Below are 20,568 nucleotides of genomic sequence, written 5' to 3'. Positions count from 1 at the left end.
ATAAAAACCATTGAGAAATGTATCTAGAGCGAAATTCACATGGAATAAGTGCGGAGACGTTAAAAAGGCATGAAGTTTGGCCTGGACGAAATTGTACGACGAAGAGGAAATTGAGAAAAAGGCACATTACAAATCTGTGATGGGTTCTGCTGACATCACAAATAATTAGCCAAGGATCAACTAAGGATTCTGCCAGAAATCCGGCCGAGATTGCGCCTTATTGTTAAAAAAAAAAAAACAGAATCTAACAAGAGTGAATTAGAAACCCCGTAGAGTCAAGAGTATTCCAACAAATCCCAGACTTTCAGATAAAGTAGGACTGATATTAACTAAGTTTCTTGAAAATAGAAACTATAGTGACCTCTTGCTTGAAAAACAGACCTAATAGAAACCAAAAGAGGATCAAATAGGTACCAAGAAAACAAATAAAAAAAGGAACAAAGGAATAAGATGTTTATTTTTCAGAGAATCTTACAAAACATGTCTCTAAGGGCCAATTTCTTCACCCTCGCTTAGGCCTTAAACCTAGATTAATCATATAGGTAAACGTGGTTTACGGCTTAAGCGAAGGTGAAGAAATCAGCCCTAAGAATATTTTTCCAAGGCTAGTTACATCAGAGATTCTTTAAGAAATTCCTACCCTTGTTTTCTCTGGAATTCCCGCCAAGATTCTCGTGTAGAACATCTTCTGGAATTTAAACGGTATTTTTTCGAAGGATTTCTTACAATATTGTTATTCAAGATTTCTTTGACTTCAATCAGAATTTATCTAAGAATACCATTAGGAAATACTCCAGAGATTACTCCTAAGATTTCTTCAGATTTTTGTTTAATTGTGCTCATTCTACGCAGCGTGTGAGTCGAGACGCGTCGCTCTCACCTCGACGTGACGTGAGCCAACTAATGTTAATCAAATGGGAGCGAGGAGAAAATTGTCACCTCATTCGATTCGTCTCACCTCACACGCCGCGCAGATTAAGCACAAATTTTTCGTAGAATTCTTTGATATGTTTTTTCCAGGGACATCTCCAGGAAAATGTCAAGAATTATGTCAGAAATTTTTGGAGATTTTTATTTAAATCCGCTGACATCACAAATAATTAGCCAAGGATCAACTAAGGATTGTGTGTGTGTGTGTGTGTGTGATCCATCTAACCCCCACTGTCCGGCAGTGGTATTATGGAAAAAAGTTTTCAGCAAAACTGCTTTGGTACTGCATTTTTGCAAAAAGCTTCAGTCCGGGAGTTAGAAGGTGATAGCTCTATTGCAGATCCGGTGACCCATTTCAGAATGGCTGGAGAGACACGTCCATTCAGAAGTCACTTTCACTAACAACAAGCCCCGCATGTATACATTACCGTTATCAAATGGATAATGATAATGCATACATACTTCCTGTTTCAAAGATGGTTACTTTGGAACTGGCGCGTATTTACTGTTCAATTACAGATAATTATATAATCAGAACAATCTCACCAAAATTCATCCAAGGCGGCGTTGTCATCACATCAAATCTGTAACTAATTTGGTATGCATTTTATTCTTCTTGTGACGCACATACCACTTGTCATTTCTAGACCACATTTTTTACTTCTTCTTTCACGCATTTTTCACAATTATTACAATAATGTTTTTTTTTTCATTGTCAAAAAAATCTGGTGGCTTGTCAGTCAAAATACAAACACAGCAACAACAACAAAATCACGTGGAAATTCATTAGCAAAGCCAATTAGAACCGGTCATAAAACATCACATTAAAGAAGTCTTTGATCGCACGGAACGCGCTGGTTTTTTTTCTTTTCACTATTAGATATCGAGGTTTTTTCAATATTAACATCCGAACTACAATCCGGATGGCGTAGCACCAACCAAATCATCGGCAAAATCGCGAAAAACTAGAGCACGAAAAAAGTGTGGCAAGCAAAACAAAACACGACCGTTCGCGGCAACGCCTACTGCGATCTCTTAGCCAAGGATCAACTAAGGATTCTGCCAGAAATCCGGCCGAGATTGCGCCTTATTGTTAAAAAAAAAAAAACAGAATCTAACAAGAGTGAATTAGAAACCCCGTAGAGTCAAGAGTATTCCAACAAATCCCAGACTTTCAAATAAAGCAGGACTGATATTAACTAAGTTTCTTGAAAATAGAAACTATAGTGACCTCTTGCTTGAAAAACAGACTTAATAGAAACCAAAAGAGGATCAAATAGGTACCAAGAAAAAAAAAAGGAACAAGGGAATAAGATGTTTATTTTTCAGAGAATCTTACAAAACATTTCTCTAAGGGCCAATTTCTTCACCCTCGTTTAGGCCTTAAACCTAGTTTAATCATATAGGTAAACGTGGTTTACGGCTTAAGCGAAGGTGAAGAAATCAGCCCTAAGAATATTTTTCCAAGGCTAGTTACATCAGAGATTCTTTAAGAAATTCCTACCCTTGTTTTCTCTGGAATTCCCGCCAAGATTCTCGTGTAGAACATCTTCTGGAATTTAAACGGTATTTTTTCGAAGGATTTCTTACAATATTGTTATTCAAGATTTCTTTGACTTCAATCAGAATTTATCTAAGAATACCATTAGGAAATACTCCAGAGATTACTCCTAAGATTTCTTCAGATTTTTGTTTAATTGTGCTCATTCTACGCAGCGTGTGAGTCGAGACGCGTCGCTCTCACCTCGACGTGACGTGAGCCAACTAATGTTAATCAAATGGGAGCGAGGAGAAAATTGTCACCTCATTCGATTCGTCTCACCTCACACGCCGCGCAGATTAAGCACAAATTTTTCGTAGAATTCTTTGATATGTTTTTTCCAGGGACATCTCCAGGAAAATGTCAAGAATTATGTCAGAAATTTTTGGAGATTTTTATTTAAATCCGCTGACATCACAAATAATTAGCCAAGGATCAACTAAGGATTGTGTGTGTGTGTGTGTGTGTGATCCATCTAACCCCCACTGTCCGGCAGTGGTATTATGGAAAAAAGTTTTCAGCAAAACTGCTTTGGTACTGCATTTTTGCAAAAAGCTTCAGTCCGGGAGTTAGAAGGTGATAGCTCTATTGCAGATCCGGTGACCCATTTCAGAATGGCTGGAGAGACACGTCCATTCAGAAGTCACTTTCACTAACAACAAGCCCCGCATGTATACATTACCGTTATCAAATGGATAATGATAATGCATACATACTTCCTGTTTCAAAGATGGTTACTTTGGAACTGGCGCGTATTTACTGTTCAATTACAGATAATTATATAATCAGAACAATCTCACCAAAATTCATCCAAGGCGGCGTTGTCATCACATCAAATCTGTAACTAATTTGGTATGCATTTTATTCTTCTTGTGACGCACATACCACTTGTCATTTCTAGACCACATTTTTTACTTCTTCTTTCACGCATTTTTCACAATTATTACAATAATGTTTTTTTTTTCATTGTCAAAAAAATCTGGTGGCTTGTCAGTCAAAATACAAACACAGCAACAACAACAAAATCACGTGGAAATTCATTAGCAAAGCCAATTAGAACCGGTCATAAAACATCACATTAAAGAAGTCTTTGATCGCACGGAACGCGCTGGTTTTTTTTCTTTTCACTATTAGATATCGAGGTTTTTTCAATATTAACATCCGAACTACAATCCGGATGGCGTAGCACCAACCAAATCATCGGCAAAATCGCGAAAAACTAGAGCACGAAAAAAGTGTGGCAAGCAAAACAAAACACGACCGTTCGCGGCAACGCCTACTGCGATCTCTTAGCCAAGGATCAACTAAGGATTCTGCCAGAAATCCGGCCGAGATTGCGCCTTATTGTTAAAAAAAAAAAAACAGAATCTAACAAGAGTGAATTAGAAACCCCGTAGAGTCAAGAGTATTCCAACAAATCCCAGACTTTCAAATAAAGCAGGACTGATATTAACTAAGTTTCTTGAAAATAGAAACTATAGTGACCTCTTGCTTGAAAAACAGACTTAATAGAAACCAAAAGAGGATCAAATAGGTACCAAGAAAAAAAAAAGGAACAAGGGAATAAGATGTTTATTTTTCAGAGAATCTTACAAAACATTTCTCTAAGGGCCAATTTCTTCACCCTCGTTTAGGCCTTAAACCTAGTTTAATCATATAGGTAAACGTGGTTTACGGCTTAAGCGAAGGTGAAGAAATCAGCCCTAAGAATATTTTTCCAAGGCTAGTTACATCAGAGATTCTTTAAGAAATTCCTACCCTTGTTTTCTCTGGAATTCCCGCCAAGATTCTCGTGTAGAACATCTTCTGGAATTTAAACGGTATTTTTTCGAAGGATTTCTTACAATATTGTTATTCAAGATTTCTTTGATTTCAATCAGAATTTATCTAAGAATACCTTTAGGAAATACTCCAGAGATTACTCCTAAGATTTCTTCAGATTTTTGTTTAATTGTGCTTATTCTACGCAGCGTGTGAGTCGAGACGCGTCGCTCTCACCTCGAGTGACGTGAGCCAACTAATGTTAATCAAATGGGAGCGAGGAGAAAATTGTCACCTCATTCGACTCGTCTCACCTCACATGCCGCGCAGATTAAGCACAAATTTTTCGTTGAATTCTTTGATATGTTTTTTCCAGGGACATCTCCAGGAAAATGTCAAGAATTATGTCAGAAATTTTTGGAGATTTTTATTTAAATCCGGGAGGTGTTTCCTAAAGATAGAGGAAATCGGAAGGTAACATCTGATGTCACTACATTAATTGCTCAAGTAACTCTTGATTAACGCACACAAGGTCTTCTGAAAAAAATCCTGGACTCTTGAGGAAATCTTGGATAGTTACCTAGACAAGTTGGTGGTAAGATAACTGAAAAAATAACCAATAACATCTTTAGATAGCATCTCTGATAATATTTCTTGAACATTATCGGACGAAATCCCTTAAGATATGTATGTAGGAATGATTGGAGGAATTACTGAAATTAATCTGATCTTCTTAAGAAAAAACCCTTAAGAAATTCCTCTAAGCACCCCATAAAACACAGCTGGAAGAATTGGTGGAGGAATCATTAGAGGATTTCGGAGAGATCTCTGGAGAAGTCAGAAGAAATCTATAAAGAAATCACTAGCAGTATTCCTGAAGCTTTTCCTCGAGGAATCGGAAAATAAATTTCTGAAAAACCTGTGAAATAGCTAAAATTTTTCAGCAGGATTAACTGCCAGCAGAATAAGGAAAATAGTGACCATTTTAGTTAAAATAGTGACTTTAGAAAACATCCGTTAAAATAGAAAGACCTACTACTACTATGTGTGTTGTGCTGGTAAGAAGTAATTCTAATCGCACTGTGGAGCGCAAAACATCACGACCAAATCGTGAGCCTGGAATCTTCATGATTCGTCATACGATGCCTCATACAATCCAATATTTCCCATTCTATTCGTTGGAATACTAGGTCAATTAAAAGAGCAAATCAAAAAGGATATAATTCAAAGCGTTCCAAGAGATACCTGGCGGACGGTGCGGATACCTAGCTGGTTGACTAGTAGCACCGTCAAGCCCCCTCTCAAGGTCGATTGAATATGGTTTCTAATCTGCTGAGTTAATATCGACTCATCGACTCAAAACTTCCGAATGGAGATAACCTTAGATCAGGTGCCTTCCTTAGCCGAATGGTTAGAGTCCGCGGCTACAAAGCAAAGCCATGCTGAAGGTGTCTGGAATGCTCTCAGTTAATAACTGTGAAAGTGCTCATAAGAACACTAAGCTGAGAAGCAGGCTCTGTCCCAGTGAGGACGTTAATGCCAAGAAGAAGAAGATAACCTTATTTCCTGCAGGAACATATAAGTAAGTGGAGTGAATCCTAGTCTTTGAAAAGAAATTCAAAAGTTTTTGAGCAAATTACTGGAGGTAGTAGCATTCAGAACAATGAAATACCAATAAATGAATGAATGAATAATTATATTTTTCTGTTGCAAATGGCTACAAACACTATGTAAATGTTCCATCACGATGAAACTGCCTGTCGATAGTAGTAATCTGATACCAAGAGTCCTTAACTGGATCACGAAATGCTTTTTCAAACCGGATCAAGTTCTGCCTGAAAGTGCTGCCTAAAATCGATCTATACAATAACCTCATTGTATCCTGTGTCTAGCCGCCCGTTTGGGGGCGGGAGAATGTAACCGAGTTTTATCATCAATATTTATAATCGCGTTGGTGGCTGTCTCCCTATCTTAATGCAAGCTGCTATTTACAAAGCGATAAAATATGCCGAGTGTCTATAAGTGTGCTGGTTTGTGTTTTACGTTTAATATGAATCCTTCATCTAGGTTGTTTGATTTTTTTTTCGTTTAAAAATATGTAATAATTATATGAGAGATAGAGCCTAACCTGTGCTTGTCGTTAGGTGTGCTTCGTGAAATTGAATAACTTTACTCCTTGGGCGCCGATTCGCTAAAATTTTACTAAAAAAAACGTTCTGTATCCTTTCATCTTTGTTTTACCCTAATTTTTAAGACTGCCAAGTCTAACTCACGATAAGCATTTGATCCTGTGACTAAACAAAACACTATCCTCTTCCTAATACGTGTTGCTTTAACGTAAACTTGATACTCCTTAAGTTGCTAGATCGGTCATAAAAACGTAGAAGGTAAGGGGTAAATGGTTTCTACTTTTGGGTGGTGCAAAAGTAGAAACCACTTGGTCAACAGAGGGCTTCTACTCAAGAGTTGACCATCAACTGCATTCAATAAATTAGAGAATTAAAAAGTGCTTATAGGACGACGCCATGTCACCATCGGTGGTGTTGTTACCCCTAGTGTTGCTGTTGCTGCCGTTACCACCATTGTTGCTGCTGGTTCTAGTGATGGTAATCGCATTACGATTGTTTGCTGCCACCGCCGATGCCGAAGTTACGGTAACGACGGTCGTTTCCCCCGTTTGAGTACCCACCTGGTGATGTTGCGGTTGGTCGTCATTGTCCAGGTCTCCTTCCCCGCCATCGTTAGTGGTATCGAAAATAACGCCGCTGGCATCGACACCGGATGCCGTGCCAACGCCGCCATCCATAACTACTTCCTCTTCGTCTTCTACGACGATGCCTTCGCCGGTTTCCTCCTCGATCTCCACATCCACGCCACTATCGATGATGCAATCGTAATCGACTCCCTCCACTATTTCGTACACGTCGCCTCCGTTGTCGACGTCATCGTCATCGTTCTAAGTCAAACGATTCGGCTGATCCGGCCGACGTTCCTCTATCGTGTAGACGGTGTTGCCGACGCGGAACAGTTCCGTGTGGGGGCGCAGCGTCGGTTCGTGTGTCGCTATGATGCCGGCTTCAATTGATTCGCTGGTACGGATGAGAGTGGCCTGTGGTGAAAAAAAAAGAAGAAAACGGTCAACCACTGACGGTGTTTCCCAGGATCCCAAAACTTTAGCCCGAATATCATAAACATGAATACGATGATCATGTATATGAGGAATTCAAATTCTAGTCTCGTTTCACTGCATACAGTTCGAAGAAGGAACAGTTCCAGCAGACTCTTTAGCAGGTCTGGCAAAACATTGTCATTTGGCAAAAAATTGTTTCATGAAGAACACGCATTTTTTGAAAGAAGGGATATAATTCTGTTTATGCCTTATGGTCATTATGACAAATTGGTCTAGGGGGCAGAATCCGTCATCGATTTTGGAATTTTTGAAAGCAGTTTTTTGTTTAAAATCAACAAAGTTTAAATAAAAACATAATCACTGATTCTATTCTCCAACCGAAAAATAGTGAACATTTTTTCAGTGAAGAAATTTCAGTTTTGAGCAAAAAATTGCTTTTGAAATTTCGATGATGACTCTTGTCCCTTCTCTTCTGCTTTTCGACTTTTTGTCATAGATTCGCCAAATGATAGTTGTGCCAGATGTCCATTATGTCAAACGACCTTATGCTAAACAACCTCACGCCAAATGGCCTGTTTCCCTTTTTAACCCGTATCCGTAATTTTTAGAAAATGTCCACCGGTTTGAAATAATCAATTCGGATAAGAATGACCTCAACCTCTTTTCAATGAATTTTTACCGAAATTTTTAGTATAAATCTGACTCCAACTCAACTTTCTTTTAGTTTCGACTACGGACGTCATGTGAGAACTAAATTGGCAATGAGACCAGCTTTGACCTTGGCTATTTTTTGTGTATGTTTGGGACATCCTTAGAATCGGTCAAAGATAGATAAATTTTATGTTTTTTTCTCATCTGTCGAAATTTGGCTGTTAAACATTTTCAAAAGCTAACTCAGACATGTTGACGGGGTTGGTGGTCTAATGGCTACCGCTTCTGCTTCATATGCAGAAGGTCATGGGTTCAATCCCAGGCCTGTCCCTATCCTCGTACTTTGTACGTGTATCTTTCACTTACTTCTATCTTCCACTGTCAATCTTTCACACTCAAATCCCCAACTCGTTCATAGCAAAACGCTAGAACCAGAAACGGCCAAGAAACCGTTACCCTACGCTTCACTCTATCATCATTTCCTTACGCCTGATACATAGGCAGTCTGCTAACCAAAGAGCAAACCTCTCTGCCATGCCTTTCCCCAAACCCATACACTCCCGCATGAACTGGCGTGGACGGAGTGGTATATACGGTCTACGTGGGAGCCAGTTTAATGCATCATCAATTCCTCCCCCTTTCCCTCATTGGTCTGCATTCTGACGTGGCAGGCGCCATTGTCGGCTAAAAATAGAAGATCACCAGCACTTATACACTGAGAGTGTCTGTTAATCCCAAGCAGTCATTCGGTTGGTTCCTTGGGTAAGTGCAGCTGATCTGGCGATACTGGAGTAGCAACTAGGGGCGGCCATGTTGTTAAACCTTGACGACTAATGGTTTATCGTTTTTGCTAAAATAAAACGCATCATCACATCCGTGCTGCTCATTTGGCAAACTTGCCTCTTCAAGAATCAACATGCTTACCAATCTGGAAAGTCCACAGTGACTCTTTTACACAAAGTTGTATACGATGTCGAGAAAGCGTTCGCCCAGAAGCAATCCTGCTTGGGTGTTTTCTTGGATATTGAGGGTGCCTTTAATAACGTGTCTTTCGATGCCATATTGGAAGCTGCACGAAACCATCACGGGCTGCCTACAATGATTTCCAATTGGATTCATCAAATGCTCAAAAACCGACATCTCTTCTCGACATTGCGTCAAGCAGCGATTCGAAAATTGAGTGTTTGGGGATGCCCACAAGGGGGAGTCTTGTCACCATTTTTCTGGAATCTCGTAGGAGGTACACTATTAAGGCAACTCAATAATTGCGGTTTTCCAACTTATGGATTTCACGACGACTATCTAGCTTTGATAGTTGGTATGTGCATAAGCGACCTGATGCAAAGTGCTCTTCAGGTAGTCGAGAGTTGGTGTCGCCAATATGGCCTATCGGTTAACCCGAATAAAACATCTATTGTTCTTTTTACTGAGATTAATGTGACTGATCAAGTAAAGTATGTCGGAGTCATTCTAGATTTCCAACTTTCTGGGACACCTCACATTGATTTCAGAATCAAAAAAGCTTGCCTGGCCTTCGGTCAATGCCGGCGAACCTTTGGTAATACTGGAGGCCTCAAACCCAAGTATATCAAATGGATTTACACAACAGTTGTTCGATCATTATTGGCACATATATATCTTGTGTGGTGGCAAAAGGGCGAAGTGAGAACAATCCAATCAAAATTGGGCCATCTTCAAAGGATGTGCTTGATGGCGATGTCTGGTGCGATCGCTACAATTCCCACAGCAGTGCTCGAGGTTCTTTTCGACGTTACGCCACTGCACATACATCTTAAACAAGAAGCACTTTCTTACTCTTATCGTTTATGGGTACTGGATCTACTGGAGAAAAAAAACAATGAATCGTAAATCTACACACACTTCGTTTCTTCCACTTTTGGTGAATTGGGACAAAATTGTCCTTGCTCCAAGTGATCTCACAATTGCTTGTCACATTCCTTACAGGACATTTACCACACAATTCCCTTCATGGGAAGAGTGGACGTCTGGCTATTTGGAAAGAAGTATATCAAACAATATAGTGTGTTACACTGAGGGTAGAGCTGGTGCTGGTGTATATTCTCGTGAGCTAAAACTGAATCAGTTTTACTCACTTGGTAGAAACTGCACCGTTTTCAGGCGGAAATAACACTGCCGAACACGTTTTTGTCTCCAGCACCAAAATACCGCTATTCACTTAACTAAGGGTTGCTGAATCCATTGCCGTTTTCAGAAATATCATAGCACGTCTAGTTTTTGAGATATTGACTGTTGAAAATGCAAAAAATGACTATTTCAGCCAACTTGCATGTAATGGGTAAAATCATATATTTTTGTTCAGATAGTCAGGCTGCTATAAAAGCTCTTGCTTCGGCCAACTCAAGGTCGAAGCTTGTTATCGCATGTCGAACTCAAATTGAGACCTGGCCTCGCTGGAAATGAAATGGCTGATGAGCTAGATCGCGATGGAGCCTCGCATGACTCCATGGGCCCTGAGCCAGCTATTCCAATTTCGAAGTGCTGGGTGAAGCTTCAGATAAATTCTTGGGCGGCAAATCAGCACAAGCAATATTGGAATTAGTTTGGAGTCGTGTGGTCAAACAAAATTGTACATTACTGAGTCATTTCCAAGGCTGGCGAAGTATTTAACAAATCTGTCAGAGCAGAATTGCAGTCTCTTGGTCAGAGCATTGACAGGCCACTGCCGACTCAACTATCTCCTGACAAATATTGAGCGTGCTGACTCATTTGTGTGTGATAGTTGTGACTCCGATTATGGAACTTCGTATCACCTGATATGTAACTCCAGATGTGTCCAGTTTTTGCGCAAATGCGATTCCAATTACTTGGTAAACACTTATTAAATGAAACTGAATCCAGAAGCCTGAATCTTCAGGACATTCTGTCATTCTTAACCCGCTGTGGTAATGAGCTATAGGCTCTCTTTACGCTCATGCGTTTTACAGTGTCTTTTTAAGGGCGCTGTTTGAACCCATTGAGGTATGGAGCTACATGCTCTCATTTCGCTTATGCGATTTTCCTTCAAGAGACCCCACTCCTATTTCCTCCCATCTTTCCCTTCCCTTTCCTCTCACATCGGGTAGATGATGAAATAGGCTCAAATATGGCGATGGCATAAATCTCCCAACTGGTGGGGAACATGCTTTTGGAGCCGGCCTTCTGATACCTGATCAGGAAACGAAATACCGCATGTCCTTGACAAGTACATCCTAAGATCATCTCTGGAATGCATCACACTGCCGTGAATCGCAACTCAGTCCCATCTGTAAAAGCAGGCATTGAGAAAATGGACTGTGAAGTTTCCAAACTCTTTTTCCATACAAATATTCAAAAAATTCCAGAGGATTGAAACATGTTCAAATATTAATGAAACTTTCACAATTGCTTTTCACTATGATACCTTTCCGAGAAAAATATAAAGATGATCGAAACACGGTTCATTTTTGTGTTACCCAGTGCGGAAATCTGTATCCGATTACCATTACCGAGATGAGCCAGCCTCGGGCTGCAAATCTCGTTGATAAAGATAATAATAATAATAATAATAATAATAATAATAATAATAATAATATGAATATGTATGTGATTCGCTGCTACTATGTCTGCACAAGGATGGAGACGGACATGTCTGGCAGATCAGGGATGCTGGAGATGTTCAACGAGCGATTTCCTCGCTTTGCGCGCCAGCTTGACTTGAACAAGCTGTACACACGGCAGCGTGCAATTATGTCTCATAATATGCTCACCGCTGCAGAAGTGGAGTACATCAAGCTGGAAGTGCAGAGGGAGATAGGAGAGGAAGGGACAAGATCGAGAAAAAATAATAATAATAATAATAATAATAATAATAATAATAAGGATGGAGACGGACATGTCTGGCAGATCAGGGATGCTGGAGATGTTCAACGAGCGATTTCCTCGCTTTGCGCGCCAGCTTGACTTGAACAAGCTGTACACACGGCAGCGTGCAATTATGTCTCATAATATGCTCACCGCTGCAGAAGTGGAGTACATCAAGCTGGAAGTGCAGAGGGAGATAGGAGAGGAGGGGACAAGATCGAGCGATACGTCGAGAAGGAGTTCTGTAGGGCTGGATGCATCGATCACGAGTGAGAGTCGTGATTCACCTGCACCCACTGCTCCAGGACCGACAGCGGATATGCAACGACAGCAATTACGAGACGAACTAGCACTCCATATGGGCACAGCAGTTACGCAGTTCCGTGGGACAGACCCCATGTCCCGGCACCGGATACCAAAGCTGCGGTATTCCTACCGGCTGACGAGTGCAGTAAGCATCCTAAATCAGGATATTTTGCCACAGTACTTGGAAGCCGTGGAGAACCTTGAGGATCTGCAGTTTATCGTGTATTCAGCTGCAATAGCTGTAGTTAAGACGTTGGGATTGCGAACGCGCCCGCAAGGAGAAGATGGCACACGCCCCAACGCACAGAAACCCGTATGGATGCGACGCCTTGAGAGCCGAATCGCAACACTGCGATCAAAGGTTGGTCGATTAACACAGTACAAGCAGGGGAATCGATCAACGAGGCTGGTTCGTCATGTTGCTGAAATTGTTAGGCCCGCAGAGCTCCGAGATCTCAGAGAAGTCGACATTACTGAGATCCTCGACACCCATGTACAGCGGTTGAGTGCTCTTGCGAAACGATTGCGACGTTATGGAGAATGTTCGAAGCGGAAGAAACAAAACCGGATGTTCAACATAAACGAGAGGGAGTTCTACAACCGCATCCGAAATGACAAGGTCGACTTTGGCGAGGGACTTCCAGAGATTGGCGACGTTACACAATTTTGGGCCAATTTATGGGAGAACCCCACCGAACACAACGGCGATGGGATGTGGTTAGCAGAAGAAGAGAGACAATGTGATGGAATTGGAGACATGACCGCGGTCGTGGTAACCGCTCAGGATATACGTGAAGCTACCCGGTATACCAGGAATTGGGCTGCACCAGGACCTGATTTTGTGCACAATTTTTGGTATAAAAAACTCACAACGATCCATGGGCGGATGGCGGAATGCTTCAATACGGTACTAGGAGACCCCACGCAGCTACCGGAATTCATCACCAGGGGTGTCACATTTCTTCTGCCAAAGGACCAACACACAGCTGACCCAGCGAAGTACAGACCAATAACGTGCCTTTCAAGTCTGTATAAAGTGCTATCGTCGGTAATAGCGAGGAGGGTGCAAGCCCATTGCGACGCCAACAACGTGATGACCGAGGAACAGAAAGGGTGTCGCAGAAACACGCAAGGCTGCAAAGATCAGGTCATCGTAGATGCAGTCATTGTAGGGCAAGCTACCCAAAAGCAAAGGAACCTGAGTATGGCGTACATCGACTACAAAAAGGCATACGACTCAGTACCGCACTCGTACCTTCTCAAGGTACTGCAGTTGTATAAGGTAGACAGGAACGTCATCAGGCTGATGCAACACGCGATGGGGATGTGGAGCACATCCCTACACATTACCGACGGTACAGCTGTGTTACGGTCCAGGACTCTCAGCATCAGGAGGGGGATTTTTCAAGGCGATACCTTTAGTCCGCTGTGGTTTTGCTTGGCCATGAACCCCCTCAGCAAAGCACTCAACCAATGCAACTATGGCTACCAACTGAAAAGTGGGGAAAGGAGCACAAGAGTTACCCACACCTTCTATATGGACGACCTGAAGCTATTTGCGGAATCAGTGCAGAGGCTGCATCAGCTGTTGCAGCTAGTTACGACATTCAGTAACGACATCCGGATGGAGTTTGGTATTGACAAATGCAGGTCAATTCATCTACGTCGGGGTCAAGTTATGGATGCCAGCTGTTTCCGCGTCAACGAGCAGGAGGAGATTCGGAATATGGTTGAAGGCGAAACGTATAAATACCTTGGATTCCTGCAACTTAGAGGTATTCGCCATACGATGATCAAGAAGGAGCTGCAGGAAAAGTTTTTGTCACGTGTCAACTGTATTCTGAAGAGCTTTCTGTCTGCCGGCAACAAGGTGAAGGCGATCAACACGTTTGCTGTGCCCCTGTTGACGTATAGTTTCGGGGTGGTAAAGTGGACCAAGACTGACTTGGAGGCGATAGAACGAGCAGTACGAGTGGCGTTCACCAAGCACCGAATGCGCCACCCAAAATCGTCCATTGAGAGAGTCACCCTGCCACGTGCAGCAGGAGGAAGAGGCGTCACCGATATCCAGGCACTATGTGTCTCCCAGATCCAGCAGCTGCGGGCATATTTCGTAGAAAGCCAGAACCGCCACGAAATTTACCGCACTGTATGCGAAGCTGACCACGGCTTCAGCGCCCTGCATCTGGCGCAGGAGGATTACCAGCTGAACTGCGACATCAAAACTGTCGATGAGATGATCGCAATGTGGAAGCAGAAGGAGTTGCATGGAACGCACCCCCATCAACTGGAGCTCGAGCACATCGATAAGGTGGCGTCAAACACGTGGCTGGTGCGGGGTGACCTCTTCTCAGAAACAGAAGGTTTCATGGTAGCCATCCAGGACCGGGTAATTGCGACGAAGAACTATCGGCACTACATATTGCACGAAGACGTGGAGGACCGCTGTAGGAAGTGCAATTCAGTAGGGGAGACTATCGAGCATGTCGTTGCCGGCTGTTCAGTACTAGCTGGATCAGCCTACCTCGATCGTCACAACGAAGTTGCCAAGATTGTGCATCAACAGCTTGCCCTTAAGCACAACTTAGTGGATCGATTTGTGCCCTACTACAAGTACCTGCCTGACCCGGTTCTGGAAAATAGTTGCATAAAGCTGTACTGGGATCGCGAGATCATAACGGACGTCCTCATCCGTGCCAACCGCCCCGACATTGTAGTCTACGACAAAAGGATGAAACGAGTTACACTCATCGACATCGCTGTACCGCTGGACCACAATGTCCAATCAACGTTCTCTAACAAGATAGCGAAGTACCACGACTTGGCGGAGGAGTTGAAGCAGATGTGGCACCTAGAGGACGTCCGTATAGTTCCGGTAGTCCTCTCAGCGACCGGAATTGTCCCGAAATCTCTCCTAAGGTCCCTAGACGAGCTGGAATTGAAGAAGGACCTACACAGCATCCAAAAAGCGGTGATTCTTGGAACCTGCAGCATAGTTAGACGGTTCCTGAACCACCACAACTGAGAAGCTCATCCAGCAGACTCATTAGGATAAGTAAAACCGACCAATGAGATCCACAGAGCCTAATCCCCTTTGGCATACAGATTGCCCGGGGTAGGTGAAAGTTTCCAGCATTTTTTTGCTGAGAAGTGCCAAAACTCTAATAATAATAATAATAATATGCGATTACTTTTCATTATAAGACAATTTGACTTGCTATTTTTTCCTATTTTTTCTAAATAAATCTTATGAACTCATTAGTGCAGCTAAAAGAACACTGGAAGATATGTTGAAAACAGAACTCAACTCAATTTTGATGATGTAATGTAATGTTTGAAATTAACCAAAACTGAAAGTTTCACAGAATATATGAACCTAGGCATCTGTATTTAAAAAATACAAATCTTTTTAGGGTTCTCATAAGCTGTAGAATCTTGAAATCGCTAGCTATGATCCTGATCCATGTAACTTCATGTATGAGTTTGGATTTTTAAGTTAATCATATAAAATCAAGCACAGTGATTTTGAATTCAATGAAGCGAAGAAATGACGAAGCTCCTTACTTTTCATAATCATCTCTCAGGTAGTGCTGATTTCTATTCCTCAATTTCAGTTCTGGCACGCCCTACACTGAAGTTACATTGATTTCGATTCTACTTGATTCTTTTCATCAGAGTGAGACTCGAACGAAACAATAAAAATCGGACAGAAAGATTCATTTTGAATCTCGGTATTAGAATGGCTCTTTACTCTATTCATCACCTCAAAAGCTACGTCCATGTTACAAATGGCTCAACAAAACAACTCCGAACCAAATTTTGTGGGAATTTTTCGTTTGACATTCACGAAAAATAAAAACCCCTTTTAATAAATCTGATTTCCTTTGAATGTATCAACTTCTGTCACAAAAAGGACAGTACTGATGAGCACAGATTCAGAGATTTGTCCTGACAATAACGATCGAAGGAGCATCGCCGTGTTACAGCTTCCATTCCACAAACACCTACCTGGTTCAAGTTTCCGATCGCTAGCTGGTGTCCATCCAACGTCTGTACCTGGGCAATCGAGAGCGAAGTCGTTCCGTCGGCATTCTCATGCTGCGTGACCACGTGCTGTTGTCCGTTTGCCGCTGCCTGTTCCAATTGTTGTGCCTGTGCCTGGGAAACCGTAACCGATATCGTTCCTGCCGTTTCAATAGTGGTCTGCTGTTGGGCTTGCTGCTGTACCTGTACCTGCTGTTGGTCCGCAGACGTTGTTCCATTACCTGACGTGCCGCTGGTGTTTGCCTGTCCGTTTGCGTTGCCTGTGAAAATCAAAGCATCAAAATTGTTTGATCATCCTTCTTATCCACTACCATTGAAAGTACCTTGCTTACTCTTCTTGACGCGTTCCTTCTTCATGCCGGGTTTCTTGAAATGCCTCAGTTCCAAATGGCGACGCAAGTTACGAGACTGACGGATAACGGCCTGACAGATGGGGCAAGTGGCTGGTTGTTCCGATTGAGATTTGTTCTTGATCTCTACAAAAGGTTGAGGTTGAGGTTCACATTCAATTGCACCCTGATAAGCAAATCCATCCGACTTACTGATAATGCCGTCCTTTGTGTCGATAACTGCAGTTCCATCAACCACCTGGGCTTCCTTTTTGATATCCTTTACAACATTGGCGGCTTCTTCTGCGCTGTTTACGATGATCGTTTGGATGGTGCCTTCTTCGTCCGTTTTCAATACTTTGGCCGCTTGGGTTCCTCCAGCAGAGACGGTAGCGGTTGCCTGTTGTACGACGCCGGTAGCATTGGTTCCCTGGGATTGCGATGGTTTCTTCACGCGCTGCTTGCGCTTACGGGTAGGCAAGAACTGGCTGATGACATCCTTGGTGACTTCGTCGCTCATCTGATCCGGTGTGATGGTCTCGATAACTTGGGCCTGGACGGTTTGCGTGGGGGTCAGCGTTGTGATGAGATCTTCGGTCTGGTGAAAGTGGAATGGTAATTCAAAGATTAGAGAATGCTTCCCAATGCTCCCTTGGAATGAAAGGGAAAACTTATTAGACTTCTAGGAAAACTGTATCAGTTTTGGACTGCTGAATTCTAGTGCGCTAGTCCAAAACTGATACATCCACATCAGGTTCCTTTGGAAGTCAAGGTTACTCACGCAAACATTGTTTCCAACGTCGATGACGGCCTTGACGGCCTGATGCTGCGGAACCAACGTCGGATGCAACTGGATCGACGTGGTGTACGTTGTGTTGTCATCCTTGTGGGACACTGTCTGCGGGGCCAGTCCTTGGATGTTGAGGCAGTGGGCCGCCTGCAGAAGTGAGGGTAGCTGAGAGTGGTCAACACTCACCTCGCCTCGATACACAAACTCCAACAGTGCTTCCAGATCGTTGGCATTGACGCCGGCCAACATGACCACTGGATGCTTGCATGGTGTGTTCTATTCGTTCAACCAGACACGTTAGCCGGAGTGAAAGAGAAAGAAAGAAAACAGAGAAAACAAAAATTAAAACGCGCTTCTATCGATTTCACAACCTCTCACACCACCCTCACTCACATGGCTCATTCATTCGCAATCCAAATAACTATCCACTTCAGAGACGTCGTAGAGATGCTGAGAAAAGTCTCATTCCATTACTCTAGAATATTAGCAATAGCTATGCATAAGAACACAAACATCGTAAGGAGGTTCCCAATCGTTTTGTGCTGACGGTTCATTAAGAAAATGTAGTTTCGGAATTTGGTATAATCTTCTAATATCCAACCCCGCCTTTAGAAGAGGTACCCTTTGGAATTTAGTGTATTTTCTCGTAGCTCGAAAATCAAAATGATTTTACTTTTGATCTGAACTTTGTATCATGACACCAATATACTGCTCATAATCGCATAACAGTCCCATGTCGACTTTTGACCGATTTGCGTTTTTTGCATAAATCAACTCAACATCGTCAGAAGATCGATAAAAACTGCTGAAAAAGTAGCCTTTGTTCCTAATTTGTACAAAAACAAATTCCATTTGTGTTGTCCCATCTTGAAAATATTCGCATAACAGTCACATCAAAGTCCGTATAGTGATCGGGCTCAGAATGGATACCACTTCTAGTACTACATTCGGACTCTCGATACTACTAGTTATTCACTGATGTGTAGCGAAAAAGAGGGAATTCAATTATACAGTGAAACCTTTATGAGTCGATGTTCTATGTCTTAATATCGACTCATGGAACCATACTTAAACAAAATTTCATGGTAACTATGATGATTCGCTCAAACAGCTTTCCAAAGCATTTCTGTTCCATGATTCTATGTTTCCATGAGTCTATGATTCCTTCAGATATCGACTCATGGAGGTTTGACTGTATTTAATACACACTTGCTTACGACATTGTAAATGTCATGTATTCACGTTATTTCGAAAATATTTTTAAATTAGTGAATATCACACATAATTATGTATTTTCAATTACGATGCATTACAAATTTTCATTTTAAATAAGGCTTATACAAATATATATTTTTTTTTTTTATTTTTTTTTTTTATCGGTAGCGATAGGGGTAGTACTGGCACTCTTAATCTGCCCTAAGCTCCTTCCCAGCATTTGCTTTTATAAGCCTCTATTGCGTTCATCACACAGACGATCCTAAGCAATGTTGCTCAAATGGTCACTGTGTACGCTAGCAGCAATCAGCCCTTGCCGTAGTTTTGCAGTCTAGTAGTTCAGACTACTATCAAACTATGATAAGGCCTGAAATGCTACTAGAGTGGTTAAAGTGAAGAACGAAATAGTTTTTTTTTTTTTTTTTTTTTTTTTTTTTTTTTTTTTTTTTTTAATTTCTTTATTAGTATCATTCCAAACATTACATTCATTATTTCTTATATCTAGGTGTTCTGTGTTATTAGACAACACTATCATCCTAATTTGGTAAAACAAATCTAAGATTTTATTAACATTTTGTTAACAACATATTACATTTCATTTGCCGTAGCAGTTCAGATTTTTTACAGGTGAGTTGATTTCACCTGCTTATAAGAGAAAAAAAAAAGTTTTTAATATACTTAACCTAACTTAACCTAAACATATAACGCATTAATCGTGGCAATAGAAGATTGTAACGATTTTTGCCTGAAATTATTGATTATTTTATTTGACATTTGTTCCAATGTTTCAACATTGGATATCCTATGTAACTCATTGGTACTATACCAGGGAGGAAGCCTCAGAATCATTTTCAAAATTTTATTTTGAATTCTCTGCAGAGCTTTCTTCCTGGTATTACAACAGCTAGTCCATATTGGTACAGCATACAACATGGCTGGCCTGAAAATTTGTTTGAATATCAAAAGCTTGTTCTTAAGACAAAGTTTTGATTTTCTATTAATAAGGGGATAGAGACATTTTACATATTTGTTACATTTGGCTTGAATGCCCTCAATGTGATTTTTGAAAGTTAAATTCTTATCTAGCATGAGTCCTAGATACTTAACTTCATCTGACCAATTTATTGGAACCCCTCTCATCGTGACAACATGTCTACTTGAAGGTTTCAAATAAAGAGCTTTTGGTTTATGTGGGAATATTATTAGTTGAGTTTTGGAAGCATTAGGAGAAATCTTCCATTTTTGCAAGTATGAAGAAAAAATATCCAAACTTTTTTGCAATCGACTACAGATGACACGCAGGCTTCGTCCTTTGGCGGAGAGGCCTGTGTCATCCGCAAACAAAGATTTTTGACATCCCTGAGGTAACTCAGGTAAGTCAGATGTGAAAATATTGTATAATATTGGTCCCAAAATGCTGCCTTGGGGTACACCAGCTCTTACAAGAAGTCTTTCAGATCTGGAGTTCTGATAATTAACCTGAAGTGTACGATTTGACAGATAACTTTGAATTATTCTAACAATGTATGTTGGAAAATTAAAATTTTTCAATTTTACAATCAAACCTTCATGCCAAACACTGTCAAATGCTTTTTCTATGTCTAGAAGAGCAAGACCAGTAGAGTAGCCTTCAGATTTGTTGGAACGGATCAAATTTGTTACACGTAAAAGTTGATGAGTGGTCGAATGTCCATGGCGGAATCCGAACTGTTCATTGGCAAAATTTGAATTCTCGTTGATGTGGGCCATCATTCTGTTCAAAATAACCTTTTCAAAAAGTTTACTGATGGAGGAAAGCAAACTGATTGGACGATAGCTAGAAGCTTCTGCAGGATTTTTGTCTGGTTTTAAAATTGGAACAACCTTAGCATTTTTCCATTTGTCAGGAAAATATGTTAATTGAAAACATTTGTTAAATATATCAACTAAAAATGATAAGCTACTTTCTGGAAGTTTCTTGATGAGGATGTAGAAAATTCCATCATCGCCAGGAGCTTTCATATTTTTGAAT

The 20,568-nt window shown here is 41.3% G+C and overlaps 1 protein-coding gene across 8 annotated transcripts in view; it reads right to left on the bottom strand.

The window, feature by feature from the left end:
• Positions 1 to 1,018: 1,018 nt before the first annotated feature.
• Positions 1,019 to 20,568, bottom strand: part of LOC5567461 (transcription factor GAGA) — a 56,887-nt gene continuing 37,337 nt past the window's right edge. For 7 of the 8 annotated variants that reach the window (XM_021852843.1, XM_021852842.1, XM_021852845.1 and 4 more), the window contains exons 3-7: positions 17,334 to 17,618; positions 16,766 to 17,150; positions 16,547 to 16,699; positions 16,188 to 16,483; positions 1,019 to 7,340 (exon numbers count right to left, since the gene is read on the bottom strand). In XM_021852843.1, the coding sequence (XP_021708535.1) occupies positions 7,188 to 7,340; positions 16,188 to 16,483; positions 16,547 to 16,699; positions 16,766 to 17,150; positions 17,334 to 17,618 (1,272 nt within the window). In that variant the 3' untranslated portion in view covers positions 1,019 to 7,187. The remainder of the gene's footprint in view (positions 7,341 to 16,187; positions 16,484 to 16,546; positions 16,700 to 16,765; positions 17,151 to 17,333; positions 17,619 to 20,568) is intronic. The other variant, XM_021852849.1, reaches the window with a different exon arrangement.

This window comes from Aedes aegypti, chromosome 3 (assembly GCF_002204515.2).
Source record: "Aedes aegypti strain LVP_AGWG chromosome 3, AaegL5.0 Primary Assembly, whole genome shotgun sequence".
In the NCBI taxonomy this organism is placed as follows: Eukaryota; Metazoa; Arthropoda; class Insecta; order Diptera; family Culicidae; genus Aedes; species Aedes aegypti.
Note: the sequence above shows the minus strand (reverse complement) of the source record. Positions and strands in the feature narration are given on the sequence as shown.